Consider the following 17,069-nt stretch of genomic DNA (forward strand, 5'->3'; position numbering starts at 1 on the left):
CCTTTTAGACTTCGTTTTGAGTTTCTGTTTCAACGAACGGTACAGAGTCCATCTGGAAGCAGACTGAGACAGACCACCTCAGCAGAGGAGGGTCTGCTTACTTGGCACGCACCAGAGTTCAAATGTCAGCATTTGCATCTGTTCTAACACTAATGGCACCAGCGTTGGTTTTAATAAGCTGCCATGAACACATGAACTCTTAGTGTTCTCCTGCTCTGATACAGACAGGGCTATTCTAGGACCGTCCTTAAGATTTAGTACAACAAAACTACTAATACCTATATTTTCACTTTATTAATTTGCATAATTTTATAGTATAATTTATATTAATTTATTGTATCTGTCATTAAATTATTTGCTGTTGATTGTTGTTCATGAAATCCAAAGCTTTTTCCTTGAATGAAGTGTCGAAGAAAATCGGTTTAGATCTGTAATAATTTGCAGCGAATCTTCTCTCTCCAACTCTGAACGTTATGTGACGCGTATCAATACCACTTTATTTGGATGTTCCACTGTAAATGTTTATACTCCGAATGTCCATTCAGCTCAAATACGCTGTTTGTCCAAAAGTATCCAGATTGTGAATTCAGCTCCTTTAAGCTGCTTTAACTGCTGACACAGGTGTTCAATCGTGCACACACAGCTCGTAAAATCTCCATAGAAAAGCACTGCTAATAGAATGTGATGCTCTGGATAAGCTGTACACGAGCGTAAAGGTGCGTTTACACCTGCAGTGAAATTCCCAAAGCAGAAAACACACAGTTACATTTAAGGTCTGATTTTCTTAGAGTTCATCGAGTGTGTTTACATGCACTTAATAATCTGATAACAGCAGAAAATCAGATTTCGCTAGTAATCCGATCAATGCGTTTCTATGCAAGCAAGCAAGCAAAGTTTATTTATATTGTGCTTTTTACAACAGGTGTTGTCACAAAGCAGCTTTACAGAACAAAACAAAATCAGCATTACAAAAAGAAATCCGGGTCCTAAACCCCATGAGCGTCGCCAGAGGCGACAGTGGCAAGGAAAAACTCCCTAAGAGAAACAGGAAGAAACCTTGAGAGGAACCAAGACTCAGAAGGGGAACCCATCCTCCTCTGGTCGACACCGGATAGGAAACATTGTTAGTACAAAAACGGGGGAAACAGGTGGAGAAAATTATTAATTTGATTAGTTTAGTTTATGCAGCAGCAGCAGCAGCAGCATCAGTGGGGTCAGGATGTGAGGGTGAGGTTATATGCACTTCGGTAATCAGGTATTGGGGGGAAATTATTAGGGGTCTACATGAGTCAGACAGTAATCAGATTTCTGCATTACAACCAGCCAATAAACTCACAGAAGAAGACTTGAATCGAATTTCATGTCATGGCTTAATTTTTTAAAACATCAAGTCACTTTAGCTGAAAATATGAACATACATCATCTACAAAATGAATATTTAAATCCTTCATTCCATCAAGCCTGTACTCTGTTTCAGTGTCACTCTAAAAGTGTTTGGTTGCTGTTGTCAGTCGTCACGGGGGGTCTGCGTTAAACGCTGCTTGCTTATTTCCGGTACCGTCGTCTGTTTTCACACATGCTCAGACCGAGAAATCCGAAAGAAATCAGAGTATGAGTTACATACACTGAGAAATCTGATCACTGAGCTAAAGTCCAGCCTCTTTATCAGATTTTTAATCAGATTTCTAGAACTTACTCTGATATAAGAAATCAGGGTTTGCAAAAATCCAGTTCTAATCAGATTATTAAGTGCATGTAAACACACTCTCAGACACATTTAACACTGAACCAAAAGATGTAAACAAAACTCAAAACAAATAAAAAGTCTAAACAGATAAAAAAAAATATGACATACAATAACTGTGATAATGTCCACTGAACTTTCTGAGTCATGCAGCTCTCAGTTCTGTCTCAGCTTCTTGGTTTTATTTACGTCTTGTTTCATCTGCCCTGAGAGATCAGAGCATTAAGGGTAAAGAGTGACCGCTATGTTGGCTCTGTCGGAGCTGACTGAGGGCTTTACCTACCAGGCCTTCCAGGTGCTGAGACTGATGCTGATGCAGTGCGAGTCTGAATGATGGGCCTGCTGGTGTTTCACCGAGTGCTGGCTTTCTGATTGGCTGCAGCCCTAAAAACAAACAACACATAAAAACCCACCACAGTGACAACCAGCAGACTGTCCCACTGGCCAAGACGAAACTACACCAGGATGACGCTCAGCTCATATTTAGATTACAAAACACTGGACACGAGACTAGATAACGCTTATATACTTACACAGGAAACAGCAGCAGAAAAAAAATCATGGGAAAAGTCAGGAGTTTAAATCAAATGTAAATCACTGCTCTCAGGACAAAACCTCATATCTCCATTTTTCATTTTTTGACATAATCTGAAAGAGACAGTTGACCTTTGTGTCAAAATCCCATGATGAACCAACAGAAATGGCCCAAAGTTATGGATTCACATATTAAATATCAAAATGTCCAAAATATTTAGCAAATACAAATAATGATATGTAAATCAAACATAACTTTTCAAAAATATTACCACTCATTTTCACTCATTCTGACACAAAAGTATTTCTCATGTTGCCATTTTTTTTATTTGCTGATGTTGCTGATCTTTTTGCTCTTTTGCTTCTGACTTGTGGCACTTTTTAACAGGGGGCGGGGCTTAGAAGACGTTCACCTGCACTCTCTATTGGTCCACTGATTTGGAGTGATGCTCGGTACAAACCGCCCCAGCCTGGCAAACACGGTGTACTGAGGACTGCTATGAGTTTTATTACACAAGTTTATGGGTCCTTGATACTTGATATTTTATACAAAACTACTTATTCAAAATATTTCTCCATTTACTGCCATTAAAGGCTGTGAATATTTTCCCTTCTCCTGTAAATGTACCTGTTTGGAGATGTGAGGTTTCGCTCTGCCAGCAGTGAAATGCAATTCATTAAATAACTTTGTAATCAGTAAAATAATTACGTGATTAAATGTAATTATTATGTAATTGTATTATTATTAATTGTAATTATTATGTAATAATATTATTATGTAATTAAAATGTAATTGAACATAAAGAAAAACTACAATAATGAATATAAACATTAAGCCATATTGTGAGACCTGCTAAATCGGTTTACCTGGAATCCGCACTTCAGGCACACTCGGATGTCATGAGTTCCGGCCTGTTCCATTTCCAACACATCCCGCTCCTTCATACAGTCCGAACAGACGGACCACAGGCTGCCGGTCACCGCCTTCTTCACCGAGTTCAGCTCCACAGCTTTACTGACATGCTGACAGGTCAGTCCTGCTCGAGAAGATTACAGTGAGAGTCAGGTTAAAACTCTAATGTACAAAATTCTCTCCTTATTGCATAAACAGTAGAACAAAGCCTGTTAGGAGATAAAAGAACATCTGATTGTGCCTAAAGTTTAATATGTATAGCACTGTGCAAAAGTCAGAGATCACCCTTTATTTTAATTTCCAGACAAAACAGCCACTACTGTCCACCAGGCTCGGAGACCAGAGTCATCAGAGTGAAGGGCAGAAAGTAAAGTAACCCGTCTGGGTGTAATTTTAGCCTTCGTCCTCCACCTAAGAAATTTCGCCAAAGTACGTCTGTTTTTAACTCAACGGGACGCAGAGAAGCTCATTCATGTCTTTATTTCAGTAGACTGGATTACTGAGATGCTCCGTTTGCTGCTCTTCCAAAAAACCCAACAGAGAAACTACAGCTGATTCAGAATCTGCTGCCAGACTTTTAACAACAACTAGGAAGAGAGTCGTCACACATCCCTCCAGCCACGACTCTCAGGACTCCAACTCCCAGAACCCCCTGGGCGATCATGTGAAGTCTAGGCCGTCTGGTTCCCCCTATTAGAGATCAGGTTCTCCTGACTACTGACGGTTTCGCTTGTGTACCTGATCATGTAACTATATCCAGCTCAGGCTCAGTTAGTTGAGGTGTTTCTTCCTCTAGAGCTGCTGAACGTTTTTGTCCGTGTTCTGATTTATTCCTCGCGTTTTCCTCCATTTTTACCTTTTCTTTTTATCAAATTTTAACCACATTGTTGTTTTAAAAATGTATTCCTTGTTTAAACGGCTTTGTTCTTTTATTTATATGACCCTCACTGTCTTGTGCATTTTGTGCCCCTTTTTATGATGACTGTCATTTGTTGGATTTTTATTAATTGCTGTTCTATTCTTGATTCTTTTTCATTTATCCTTCACTGTTGCTAATACTGTAAAGCACTTTGAGCTGCATTTAACGTAGGAAAGGTGCTATATAAATAAAGACTTGTAATTAATAATACAATAAATTATTATTATTATTATTATTGTTATTATCATGGTAAAAACATGAAACATGAATTCCAATCTGAGCGTTCGCACTAAGGCCGGACGGTCACAAATCGGATACGTATCCGATCAAGGACTATGTAACCAAACAGCTCAGATCTGACTTGAAAAGATCAGATTTGCGCCTCCACACAGCTCTGAAATGATCAGATCTGGATCACACTGAGGAAAATAATCTGATTTAAGCCACTTCAGCCTAGTAATGTGATTCCTAGCATCTAATATGTTCACCTTAAATCGTTGATTTCTGTTTAAAAATCTCTGGCAACCTTTGGCAATACAAATGTAGCATATTTGTCATGCCAATAAAGCACCTTGGATTGAATTGGATTGAATTGAATTGGAGTGAGAGAGGAGTGAGTGAGTGAGTGAGTGAGTGGGTGGGTGGGTGAGTGAGTGAGTGAGCGGGTGGGTGAGTGAGTGAGCGGGTGGGTGAGTGAGTGAGTAAGTGAGTGAGTGGGTGGGTGAGTGAGTGAGTGAGTGAGTTAGTGAGTGTGTGAGTGAGTGGGTGAGTGGGTGAGTGGGTGAGTGTGTGAGTGGGTGAGAGAGGAGTGAGTGAGTGAGTGAGTGAGTGAGTGAGTGGGTGGGTGGGTGAGTGTGTGAGTGGGTGAGAGAAGAGTGAGTGGGTGAGTGAGTGAGACAGTGGGTGAGTGAGTGAGCGAGAGAGTAGTGAGTGAGTCCTCTACTTACCACTAACTTCATCCGAGGATTCCTCATCGCGAGGTTTCTTCGGCTTGTTAGTCCGCTTTGTCATGTCGGTGGTCTTTGAAGAAAAGGGGTCTTTCAGCCGCATTTGTATCTGCAAAACACGAAACACTCATTAAACACGTTTAAAACCTGAAAAGCTTTCAGTTCTTTCTTCTGTGTTAAGGATGCACTAATGCTGCTTAGGCCCAATGGTCAAACACATACTGACCACTACATGAAGAGCATCTCTGACTAACAGTTAGAAACTCCCTCTCCAACTTTACCTGTGAAAAGCTGAATTCCAGCAGATGTGATGTCAAACCCAACACAGCTGGCTTACAAACTGAATAATGTACTGAATGTTACAGCATTCAATGATACAGCGATATGGATGCTCCCCACTTTTCCTCATGTGGCCCTTCATAGATCAGACAGAGGAAAACATTCCCTTTCTTTCTCTCTTCTACATCAGCCATTACGAATAAATACAATGTTCGTTATTCTTTATTATCACTTGTGTCGTGTGGCTGCTAATGTTTATACACTGCACAGCTCCTTATGAATAACAAATAAACCTGAACCTCACAAGAGGCTGCAATTCTACTACTTTTACCAGAAGAGTTCATTAAAGAGGAATTTCTCCATTTTTTCAAAACTTCTGCATAATTAACTGGTTCAGATGTAAACAGAGCCATTCAGAGTGGTTTGGTGTGAAACGCTCTGTTCTAGAGAAACTTACCGAGTCAGAATTGTTCACAGTGGTGGTGATAGGAACCAGATGTCCACCTCTAAAAGCTCCCTCACAGAAAGCTATGAAACGGTCAGATTTGTGCTGCCTGATGTCTGACATATTGTTTTATAATAGTTTTGTGACGACGTTTTGACTTACAATGTATTTGGATCTATTTAATCAATTTATGGCGGAGGGGCACACGCAGAGCACTGTGAGGCAAAATAGTCCCCAAAGAAAATTTATCCTTCCAGATTTATGATCAATTTACCATCATCAACATTACATATAAACCTAAGAAGGCACGTGCAGGTTCACTGGCAGCTTGGTAAAGTAAAGGTGGTTATGTGTGTGTTACAGACACCGTGACCTCTGGTTCCCATCACCACCACTGTAACGACACGATCTCTACGAGTCTTACGATCTTAACAAGTTCATGTCAAACGACTCTGATTACACATTTAGGAATGAATTATTCAGAAATTTTAAAAGACTGGTGGAATTCCCCTTTAAGATGAGCCGTTTAAAGCCGGACTGGTGACTACAGGCCAGCCTTAGACCGCTAACCGCAGTTCCGGTCATACCAGCTACAGTCCGTGTTCAAGCCGCCCCAGCAGAGCCAGAACTCATCAGAACCACCATAAATAAGAGCCGCAACCCGGTGCGTTGTGGGTAAAAGTCTGCAGGTGTCCGAGCGACTCACCTCTGTCCCGGCGCGTCAGTCAGAAGCTAACGCAGGTGTGGCCGCCGAACCTGGCCTGCAGTCCTGATAGACCTGACCCCTCCGCGTCTCTGTGCGCGGCTATGCGGCCAATAACGGGGAAACGACGCGGCTTTCCGCGCTGTTTGTGTTAATTAGCGCTGTTTGTGTTAATTAGCGCTGTTTGTAGCACTGAGGCACAACACGGAGACACGCGCGGCTGATCACGTGATCAAATAGGGACCGTCATAGTGACGCCTACGGAAGCCCATAAGGACCAAACGCGGAAAGCGGTTGGGATATTCACTTTGACTCAGATGCTCGGTGGGCTCGGTCCGATATTCGCCCTTGGTTTGTATTAAAATGGTTCCTCCGTTTTACTCGCGGCGATGTGATCTACTGTCCGCTTGGATACTAAGTTACACTCTCTTCCAGATATTTAAGTCCCTGAAAATGAAGGTAAATGAAGGTGAATAAAGGTGAATAAAGGAACAGAAGGGTAAAGGTTTATCTGTATCTCTCCTCTTTACTCCTCTCACTTCGCTCCTCTGAGCTCAGATTTTTAGTTTCCTTTTGAACCTCCTCTCCTCAGCGAGCTCCTCTCTTGTCGGCGCTGCTCGTGTTCCTGTGTTGTGATCATCACCGCTGTTTGATCTTTACCGGTTGTAATGCGTGTCTGGTTTTACTGACCGAGGAAAAACGCGCGGAGTTCACTGTCAGTTTTTCTGACTTCAGTACTAAATTAGCAACAACAGCAACGGCGCGAAAACCTTTTTACCAGATCAATGAAGATCAATGAAGATCAGTGACTCTCTTTTGGATGCTAATCCAGTCTACCAAAGGCCGTATGTACTGGTCTCCCAGCGTCTCCCAGTGTCATTCCTGTGTTCTGCCTGCACTGGGGCTCCTCTAAGAGGTCATTAACTGACTCGAGTCTAGACTTGTACGGAAAGGTTGATGTTCGCAGCTTCTGCAGTGTTTAGTGTCCAGCAGGACATCAGCCCTCATCATTTCACAGAATCCGTCGATCAAAATTCAGGATTCACTTTTACACTTTTTACTTTCACAGGAAACAAACTTCTCCATTTAATGACGTCACTATCTCAAAGAGCGCTAATTTGTAGATCGGTTCACTTCGTCTTTCCGTGCTGGGTGTGATGGAGCTCACAGTAACTCTTATTATCGACTATTATCGATTAACTTTTGTTTTGATTATTTTGATATTAAATGAAGTGAAATAATGTCTTTTAGCGCTGCGCTGAAAACCGGAAGTTCTCCTCACGCTGGTCTTGCCGACGGGGAGCACAAACAGGAAGTGATGAACTCCGCCGGTCACTCTTTAAGGCTGGACGGGCAAACAGAGCGCAGCGACGCTTTAGCGCTGATTTAGCGCTGAAATCCCGTTTAATATGGCTTTAAAGATCTGCTGTCGGCTGGCGCGGCGCCTCGCGCGTGCTGTGGGGCGGAGAGACGGCTTTGCTGCAGGACCTCCCGCGCGGCGCTCGGCGGCGGGTTTACAGTGTGAGATTTAATAAACCGGTTGTTTCGTATTTACTTCATATTTCTGTGTTGGTTTTAGTCTCAGTACAAGTATTTAAAGGCGTTTAGATCGACTGCAGAGCTTGTAGTTCGCTTTGTTGTGTCAGCCAGTAACTTATGTGTTGATCTTAAAAGGGAAACTCCACCGATTTTTCAAAGTTTCTGCATAATTAACTGGTTCAGATGTAAACAGAGCCGTTCAGAGTGGTTTGGTGTGAAACGCTCCGTTCTGGAGAAATTTACCGAGTCAGAACTGTTCACAGTGGTGGTGATAGGAACCAGACGTCCACCTCTAAAACCTCCCTCACGGAAAGTTACTACATGAAATGGTTATGAATTCACTGTTGTAGTCATGGCGACCCCTGGTTCCTATCATCACCACTGTAAAGACATCTGAACCATTTCACACCAAACCACTCTGAATCACTCTGTTTACATTTCAGCAATCAAATTAAACAAAGTTTCAGAAAAAATCAGTGAAATTCTCCTTTAGGTTCACTTTGACTTTGTTGACGTCGACTGTGGCAGCAACACTAAGGCTGATCTGTGACCTCATTCAAGCTCTGGGTCTGTGGTGGGTTTAAAGTGCCCTCTTCATTTCAGACCAATATGCTGTTGCAAAGCAGAGGCCTTCGTGTTCCTGGCGAAGCCTCTGTTCAGCTAGCCAGTCGTCTCCAGTGGTGACTTATGAAGAGTTGAAGAAGCTGCTAGTAGCCAAGTCGGGTGTGGTCGTAGACGTACGAGAGCCCTGGGAGCTAAGAGAGTATGGCAATATCCCCGGGTCCATTAACGTCCCCTGTGAGTGCTCATTTATCTCCCCGAACAGCTGAACTTCTAATTTACAGACTTTGAAGCTGCATAACAGCATGCAGTTTCACTCCTGTCCTTCATATAAGCACTGATTCATTATTTTATTAGTTATTATTAATTTATTTGTTTATTATTGTGTAATAGACAATGTAAAATCTTATCTCACAAGCAGTTGAATCACCACCTTCAGAGATCAGTTCGAGATGCAGTTTTGTCTCAAAGTCTCTGACAGAATCAGCGCTTAGTCTAGCAGTGAACTTCACTGTCATTTGTTTATATTAACATTACGTGACCTATAGTCACCTGCCCAGCCTGTATGTCACACACCTGTTTACTGAAGCCTTTCTTTTCTTCCCCCCTGCAGTGGGGCAGGTGAACGGTGCTCTGCAGCTCAAACCAGAAGAGTTTAAGGAGAAGTATGGAGGCAGCATGCCTTCGACCACCGAAAACGTGGTCTTCACCTGTCTGGCGGGAGCCAGGAGTATCAAAGCGTTGGAGGCTGCCGTGTCTTTAGGATACTCCAAGTAAGAAACAGTTTTAACTCCTCTTCACCCGAACATGATTTAACACGTTTTAAAATCTACAACAGACGTATATGTTGGATTATATTTATTAGATGCTTAATAAAACTTGTTTTTGTTTATTTACTGTATATATTTCATCATTTATCTTTATATGGTATATTAATTAGTAATGAGAACCATGTTAAACATCATAAGTAAATGTAAAATATCTTTATTGAGCAAAACAGTTAAAAACAATAGTGAACAGTAAACAGATAAACCTGTGGTGTTTACACGTCGGCACTCAGCAGCTTCTCTGGCTCAAAAACGGAGCTGAATGTTGCTGCTGAGTGATACAGCCGACCGACAGAGGCAGATAACGGACGCACAGGCCCGGCTAGCGGGCTGCTGTGCTAATGTCTAAATCAAGGCTAAATGCTATCATTATGCCGAGAGTCCGGCGGTTCCTTCCGCTCTCTAAGTAACATTAACTCAGACTGTGAGTGACCACACAGCGGCAGGCGAGTGACACTGAAGGAAGCAGCTCAGCCGTTCAGGTTAGCGGCTCCGTTAGCGTGTTGTTTACACCAAAAACTGCCGCTACAGATTCAGTCTTGAGCATTTTTACTGTTGCTTGTCATCTCTGCGTTTAAGTGGCGATACCGATACAGTATCAGTATCGGTGCAACGCTACGTTTTAGCTAACATTACGCAAATTCTCACTGTCTCTTTCACTCCCGCTCACTCTCGCTCGCTCACTCTCGCTCTCCCTCCGCCATCACTGAACTGCGTTCATGTGGGTAAATTGGAGTGAAAGCGTTTTATTTGTTCAAAACAGGTTAATTTAAAAAATGCTCCATTTTCTTACATGGTTCACACTAAGGGGTGTCATAATGTGCATGTTAATGAGCTAATATTAGTGTTTTTTTTCTTCCCCCAAATGTGAACTGTGAACGGTCAGACCTCATCCTATAAAACGTGTGATAACACGAATGATTTCTGTAGTTTAGTTTAATACAGTCCATCATAGTTTTTTTAAACTGAACGTAAAACTGTAAAAACGAAGGTCGCCTAAATGTCTCAGTTACCAGAGTGAGGAGAAAACATGAGTGGCAGCGGCTTCTAATCCACACAGGATTACTGATCACTGCTTATCCAACAGCCGCCAAGTGCCGAGTGTGAAAGAGCCAAACGAGTAGCTGTGACGTGGGTGTAGCCTCTAATAACTGACCATTTATACAGTCCAGCTTTATTCAGTTGTGCATTCTGTTGTTGGGAGAGATGGAGCCACGTTAAAGAAGCATTTTAGCCGTTAAGAGCCGCACTTTGCATACAAAAACACAAGATCTGGATATAAATGAGCTTGTAAATTAATAATGAACATATATAGTGTGTGTGTGTGTGTGTGTGTGTGTGTGTGTGTGTGTGTGTGTGTGAATATATAATTGATTTTGTCTTCTAAGAAAACAACCTGTGCCAGGAGGCGGTACTTGACCTTATCGGCTAATGTTATTTTGACCAGCTCACTGCTGCGTGACCAGAGAAATGAACAAAAAAGATGGTCAGTTTTGATTTTGGGTTGACTTTAAAATCAGTGTGTTCTGTTGTCTGTTCATGCAGTGCTCAGCACTACCCTGGAGGATGGCAAGACTGGGCCAAGCATGAAATCCTGCAGACCAAAGACTGACATCCTCTTTATGGTAGCACTGTGATTTTAATATAAAAATGATTAATAATATGAAGCTTGCTGTGGACACTCCTCTGCATTTAGTGTTAAAGGACAAAAGAAACTGGACAGGAAACAAGAGGAACTGCTTGGAATGAGGTGCACCAACACTACTGACTGATATTTTGTCATAGTTATGGTAGAATTTTAACTTTAACAGTGTAAGACTATCGAGGATTCGATACAGCGGAACAGTGCGAGTGATTTCAGCTGTTGTAGTGGTTTCATTAATGTACCATAATTAGTCAAAAAGGAAAAAAGCCCAAAACTGTTGACCTCAGCTGGCATTTCTACAGTCGCCATTTTTCTCTGAGTTTTTGCCAGAACAAGTGAACTGGTTAATTAAAACTGCTCAGAGACCCTTTCTAGTCAAATTAGGTACGTTATTTATTTTTTCAGAAGATGTTTGTGAAGAGATTAGATATGAGAGAATTCACTTGCATAAGTAAAGAGGAAGTCAAAGTAAAATAAGTGAAATTGGAGAAAGTAGGCCTCCTAACGGCCGTGCCAGACCTGGTAGACCGTCAAAGCTATGACCTTCAGATAAACAGTGCTAAAGTTTTCATCTGAGAGAAAATCAAACTCCACTTTCACTCAGATCTGAAAACAATACTGTAAATATATATAAGATAAAATACTGGAACGCACAATGAAAAAGCCTGTACATTAACACTCCTAGCAAATCAGCTTTTTCTGTTTTCATTAGCTGACTGAGCACTTCCTGTTTTTTTTTTGTTTTTTTTCCTGAACAAAGTTTTTGAAACTGTCTATCGACACTTACCTCATTTTCTCAGTGTTACAGCAGACAGATTTGACTTTATACACTCCAAAGACAGAAGTCATACTGTGTTCTCTGCTACTCCGCCTTAAAATGTGATTGACTGACAGTTTTGGTGTGTCATTGAAATTGAAGTCTCAATCACTGTGAATTGAAGTTTAAATGAAAGAATGGAAAATTTAGGATGAGAATTAAAGGGGAATTCCACTGATTTTAAAGATAAATCCTGCATAATTCAGCAGTTCAGATGTAAATAAAGTGGTTTGCTGTGCACTGGTTCAGATTTCTTTACAGTGGTGGTGATAGGAACCAGGGGTCGCCATGACTACAACACAAATAGACATTTTATTTATTATCTAGAACCACCAGTGAACCTACACGAGTCTTCTGACTTTATATGGAATGTTGATGATGGAAAATAGTGGAAAATCTGAAATAATTAAATAAGTTTTCTTTGGGGACTATTTTGCCTCACAGTGCCCTGCATGTATCCCTCCACCATGAATGGAGTTTAAGTTCTCAAAACTATCATAAAACAGTGTCTCAGTCATCAGGCAGTGAATTCATAACCATTTCATGTAGTAACTTTCTGTGAGGCATCAACCTTTTCAGACGTCTGGTTCCTATCACCACTACTAAGAACAGTTCTAATTCACTGTGTTTCTCTAGAACTGAGTGTTTCACACCAAAACGCTCTGAATGACAATGCAGCTTAACCATTTAATTATGCTGATTTTTTTATTTGGTGGAGTTGCCCTTTAAGACTAGAATCAGTCAGTGAACAAAGATAAAACCAGAAACTGGAAGTTGTATTTTAGCTTTGTTGCCAGTGAATTGCTTTATGTTGCTGTTGAAATGAAGGTGTTGGTGCATCTCTGCATGGTGGAAAATGCACTGTGCGACTGTAATACTGCATTATGAATTAGTGTAAACCAATGTAAACAATGATCTTTGAAAAAATCTATGCAATGTGTGCATTAGTGTCAGGTTCTCTCTGGGGGGCTTTGTGACTTGATTACAGGTGGATGAAGAAAAAGAGGCTCCTCAGTAAATGATATGTATGTGTACCTTAATGAAGACTGAGGACGTGTGTAATTTTATAAAAGTGAAAATAAAATTTAAAAAGCATTTTGTGTATATTTTGCTTTTGTTTTGGTAACATATTGATACCTTCTTAGAACAGAGTAGGAATGTGTTTTAGTGCTCACACAAGCACAGGGAATTCAATTAGATGTGGTTAAATGTATATAAATAACAAAATATGAATAAATACTCTGTAAAACAATAACTTTTTATTTATTTACTTATCTGTTCAACTTCTTAATGGAAATCTAATGACACTTTGTGGTGTGTTAAATAACGACACACTCACTTGTTACCAATTTAAACACTTTTTGTGTCATATTGTTTCTGATTAAACACATTTCCATAATGTTTGATCCATAAATGGGCACAGAAACATTTCAACAAGTTTTGTGTTAAAAGTAAGATCAATCATGTCATCATCAGCTGACCGCACTGATGCGTCCAGTCAGAGACAGAATGCGTTGTTGCTTTAGGAGTTTTAATGCTGAACCTCTGTAATGTTACTGACATAAATCTCGTTAAGATCAACTCATTTTGATAAGTACCACAGACTGAAGAGTCTTTTGCCCAAAAGGCTTCCCAGCATTCTTAGCAGTTTTGTTGGTTCCTGTTAATTAATATTTTTTTTTCATTTTCATTCTCTGGATGATGTTATTTCTGTGTTGTAGCAGATTCGCCTGCTAAACTGTCCAGTTTGGACGCCTTTTAATTGTTTTGGTTTTTCTCACAATGATGGTGTTTTGTGTTGAGGTTTATCAGTTCAGCCTGTAGCTGCTGTGCTATCAGGTGGTCAGTAAACTGACTCTTAGAGTGGAAGGAGTGAAATAAATAGAGTGAGAGAAACAGTGAGGTTATCAATGTAGAGTCTTGATGTGATCTGTGGTGATGGTTCAGGATGGATGACTCACTGTATTGTAATTGGATGAGAAAATGTCGCCTGAGTGTTTGAACTCGTTTAGCTGTCGTTTTAATCTTGAAAACACGCAAAAACACCCAGCCCTGCTGAGCTTCGCCGGAAAGAATCTCACACACCAGATCAGCAGGTCAGCATCAGAAAGGATGAACGCTCACAGATAGACGGATGGATGGATGGATGGATGGGTAGCAGATAGCTCACTAAATAAGGACCCCCCACCATTTGAAGTGATGGGATCCATGTTGATCTTAACGTGTGTTTAGTGGGAACCGACGAAATCCCAGGTGTGGCTGTATGTTTGAAGTTGTGGCTCTGAGGAAAGACAGTAAAACACCTTATAACTGGGCTGCATTTGTTTTGGTTTGACTGGAAGCGAAATCACCTGCTAACAGAAGCCGACAGAAATAAGAGCCTGGAAATGTGAAAAGTGTCCGTTGACCACACTCTGTCTGGATGGGTAGGATGACCCTCCCTCACTCCATCACTCAGTGTGATGCTAACATAAGGAGCTAGTTATCCAAGTGTGTTGAGCTTTCTGATGACGTTGTGTCAGCGGCAGTTTGAAAAGATGTGGTGGCTGAAAACAGGTGTCTCAGAAGAAGCTCAGTGGGTGGAAATGGACGAGACTAAATGAAATCTGACAGTGTAGTACAGTGTAGTACAGTTCTCAGAGCTCTGTACCGTTAGAACTGGCTATCAGATGGCTAAACATAGCCAGCTCTTCATACAAACTCAGAGAGATTTTTGATCATTTATATTCTGCTTTTGGAACATTTTTACTTCTGAAGTATTTTAGGAATTAAATGTCATTTATTGTTATGACACATGAAATACATCAAAACGTGATTTAAAACCTGCTCACCTCCTTCATGTGTAGATTGTTTGCCCTCCACCCACCACAAACACTCCCTGACAGAGCAGCCCAACCAGAGTGAAGCTTAGCTTGTTCTCCTGTTCAAATAGTGATTCTACAAAAAACTGTACAGTCAATTCATCGTTTTAAGACTGAGGGATGTGAGTTTAGTTTAGTGTTAGTTTAGAAACGATGGAAAGTAAAAAGACTGACTCTGTTTCCAAAACACAGATGATGACCTCCTTCCTGTCGGTCCGTCTATTCCTGCTGTTGATAAAACGATATGAGCTGCTTGTGTGTAAATAAACACACCCTCTCCACTCTGATCAGCATCCTGACATTCATAGCATTCATCTCTCTGATATTTACGCTATTTTTAACATAACACTCATTCACTTCACAACAGACAAACAAGTCCATGTATTCTCAGTATATTTATACAGCAGTACAGTCATAAAAAACTCACACTTGTTTTTTATATCATTTTATATCATGTGAACATTTCAGGAACAATGAAACAATAGAAATGTTGAAAGCTGTGCCTTTGTAGTTTCTTAAAGAATTTACAACATTTTCTATATTGATTTTCTCTTGTTTTTTTTTAAATAAAACAATGTAACATATGTAAGGAAACAGTTAAAAACAAACCATTTTCTACTCCATTATGAATTACAGTGAAAAGTGAATTATAGTGAAAATACACACCTATTCAGCCTACAGCAGTTTGGCCCCGCCCATTCATGCTGAGGATATAGCATGAACATTTACCATATTATGCAAACGTCAGAGATATTTTTGGGAAGATTAGATACAAGATAAGGAAGAGAAAAGTCAAAGGAAAAAAACTAGAGTTTCCAAAACTGGACTTCAAAGTGGAACTCCTAGCAACCGTGAAAGACCTGGTAGACACCAAACACATCGCCATCAGATAAACAGCACTTAGAGCTTTCATCCTTCAGAGAAAAGAGAGACAAGCTCTTCTCTTTCTTCAGATCTGAAAACATCCACAGGTGTTTCTGTCCATCCTTCCACTGTGAGAAGACGACTCAGCGCTGTGGGTCTGAAAGGATGTGTAGCTGATCGAGAAGAACCTCACTGAGAAAAGGAGACGGACACATCAAACAAAGAAGCTGAACGATGGACTGACCACCCCAGAGTCCAGACCTCAACACCACTGAATGTGTTTGATTACTTCAGAAAATGATCAACCAGCTTCTAAGACTGAACTTTGAAGGTGAGTCTGCAGATTCTTTGAGGAACTGAAAGCAATAAAGCTGAACAAAGAAAATGTTTACTTATTGGCTGTTTGGACTGCATTAAATAAACGAAGGGTGGTCTCTGACTTTTGCACAGTGCTGTATATTAAAGACGCTTAAAGGCACAGCAACAAAAATCGCCTGTTTAATTTATTTTCTGCTATAAAGCTACTATGTTGAATATGTGAGGTTTTCTTTTGTTTTTGTTAAATCAGTTTGTGTTACTGAAAACAGCGCTTTTACAGGCAGATGCACTTCCTCGTTTTAGGGCCTTATGTTGTGCATTCCTGGTTTATAGGCTGCTGACCGAGTGGATGTAGCTTCATCAGGGCAGGTTTATGTGATGTATTTGTAAAATAGTCAACTCGGGTGTGAAAACGCACAGCTTTGGTCAGATGCTATTGCTGTCCACTCCACTCATATCTCTCAGCCTGCCCATGCATGAACCCCATTAGGAGACCATTAAAATCTCCAAATCTCTCTTTATTCCTCCTTTTTAAGATAACAGACTTGTTTCTGTGTTAATCTGGAGCATTAGTGATCCTGCCTGTCACATGTGAGATCTGCTGCTAACGGCTTGATGCTGCCGTCTGTGGCCTTTTCTGCTGCTGAGTATGTAATTAAAGGCCCTTCATATCACAGCATATCACATCAGATCTGCACCTACTGACTAATGGGCGTGTCCAGGCCCTCGTCCATCTCCTCACACGTTTGTGGTAGATGTTTGAGTGGCAGCCGTGGCTTTCTGTGGTACTGAAGCTACAAATTCCAGAGTTGGTGGATCATCTTTGGGCTGTGAGTATATTAGAGCCGTCCAGGGTGGATTTGTGAGCAGAGGAACCTCAGAGGAGGTCAGGCTAGATCAGGACAAGCTAAGAGAAGCCCAGGCCAATTCAGTCATGAGTCGCAGCCCGGAAAGAATTTCATCGTACCGCCGCCACTTTGAGGACACCACCGCCTCGTCCTATCAGGTGCGGGTCAGCAGCCCTTCTCCAGTCAGGAGGGATGCTGGAAGATGCCGTTCGGCCAGTTATACCCGTACAGCGGCGGCGGCAGTGGGCAGCAGCATGGCTGTGGGCCGCAGGACACTGTCCAGCACGCGCGGCAGGCCGCTAATG

General features: G+C 41.3%; 3 protein-coding genes across 11 annotated transcripts in view; 2 read left to right on the forward strand and 1 right to left on the reverse strand.

Annotated features, from left to right (window-relative positions):
• The window catches only part of usp45 (ubiquitin specific peptidase 45), a 78,762-nt gene extending 71,188 nt beyond the window's left edge, over positions 1-7,574 (reverse strand). Inside the window, exons 1-4 of one of the 3 annotated variants that reach the window (XM_036564458.1) lie at positions 7,263-7,574; positions 5,058-5,166; positions 3,146-3,315; positions 2,028-2,128 (exon numbers count right to left, since the gene is read on the reverse strand). In XM_036564458.1, coding sequence (XP_036420351.1) covers positions 2,028-2,128; positions 3,146-3,315; positions 5,058-5,160 — 374 coding nt within the window. In that variant the 5' untranslated portion in view covers positions 5,161-5,166; positions 7,263-7,574. Of the gene's footprint in view, positions 1-2,027; positions 2,129-3,145; positions 3,316-5,057; positions 5,167-6,368; positions 6,464-6,487; positions 6,827-7,262 lie in introns of those variants that run through there. The other 2 variants (XM_036564457.1, XM_036564459.1) reach the window with 2 other exon arrangements.
• On the forward strand, positions 6,752-11,314 carry tstd3 (thiosulfate sulfurtransferase like domain containing 3). 6 transcript variants are annotated; one of them, XM_036564463.1, is made up of 4 exons: positions 6,752-6,835; positions 8,627-8,821; positions 9,198-9,357; positions 10,957-11,314. In XM_036564463.1, exons 1-4 carry the CDS (start codon positions 6,802-6,804, stop codon positions 11,021-11,023), a joined length of 456 nt encoding a protein of 151 aa, XP_036420356.1. In that variant the 5' UTR covers positions 6,752-6,801; the 3' UTR covers positions 11,024-11,314. The 6 variants fall into 6 exon arrangements, with proteins under 6 accessions (XP_036420356.1, XP_036420355.1, XP_036420358.1 ...); XM_036564462.1 differs by having other exon boundaries at positions 6,819-6,953; XM_036564465.1 differs by having other exon boundaries at positions 6,830-6,963.
• A 5,462-nt stretch (positions 11,315-16,776) lies between these two features.
• Positions 16,777-17,069, forward strand: part of zgc:172323 (uncharacterized protein LOC564165 homolog) — an 8,828-nt gene continuing 8,535 nt past the window's right edge. For both annotated transcript variants that reach the window (XM_036564468.1, XM_036564469.1), the window contains exon 1: positions 16,777-17,069. This exon is cut by the window's right edge and continues 5 nt beyond it. In XM_036564468.1, the coding sequence (XP_036420361.1) occupies positions 16,851-17,069 (219 nt within the window). In that variant the 5' untranslated portion in view covers positions 16,777-16,850.

This window comes from Colossoma macropomum, unplaced genomic scaffold (assembly GCF_904425465.1).
Source record: "Colossoma macropomum unplaced genomic scaffold, Colossoma_macropomum, whole genome shotgun sequence".
Taxonomy (NCBI): Eukaryota; Metazoa; Chordata; class Actinopteri; order Characiformes; family Serrasalmidae; genus Colossoma; species Colossoma macropomum.

Excerpts from the sequence above, each read along its gene's own strand:
- tstd3 (XM_036564460.1), top strand. The coding sequence starts at position 7,280 with ATGAAGATCAGTGACTCTCTTTTGGATGCTAATCCAGTCTACCAAAGG. Across the intron at positions 8,822-9,197 it reads CGGGTCCATTAACGTCCCCT|TGGGGCAGGTGAACGGTGCT; the intron begins GTGAGTGCTCAT and ends TCCCCCCTGCAG. Across the intron at positions 9,358-10,956 it reads GTGTCTTTAGGATACTCCAA|TGCTCAGCACTACCCTGGAG; the intron begins GTAAGAAACAGT and ends CTGTTCATGCAG.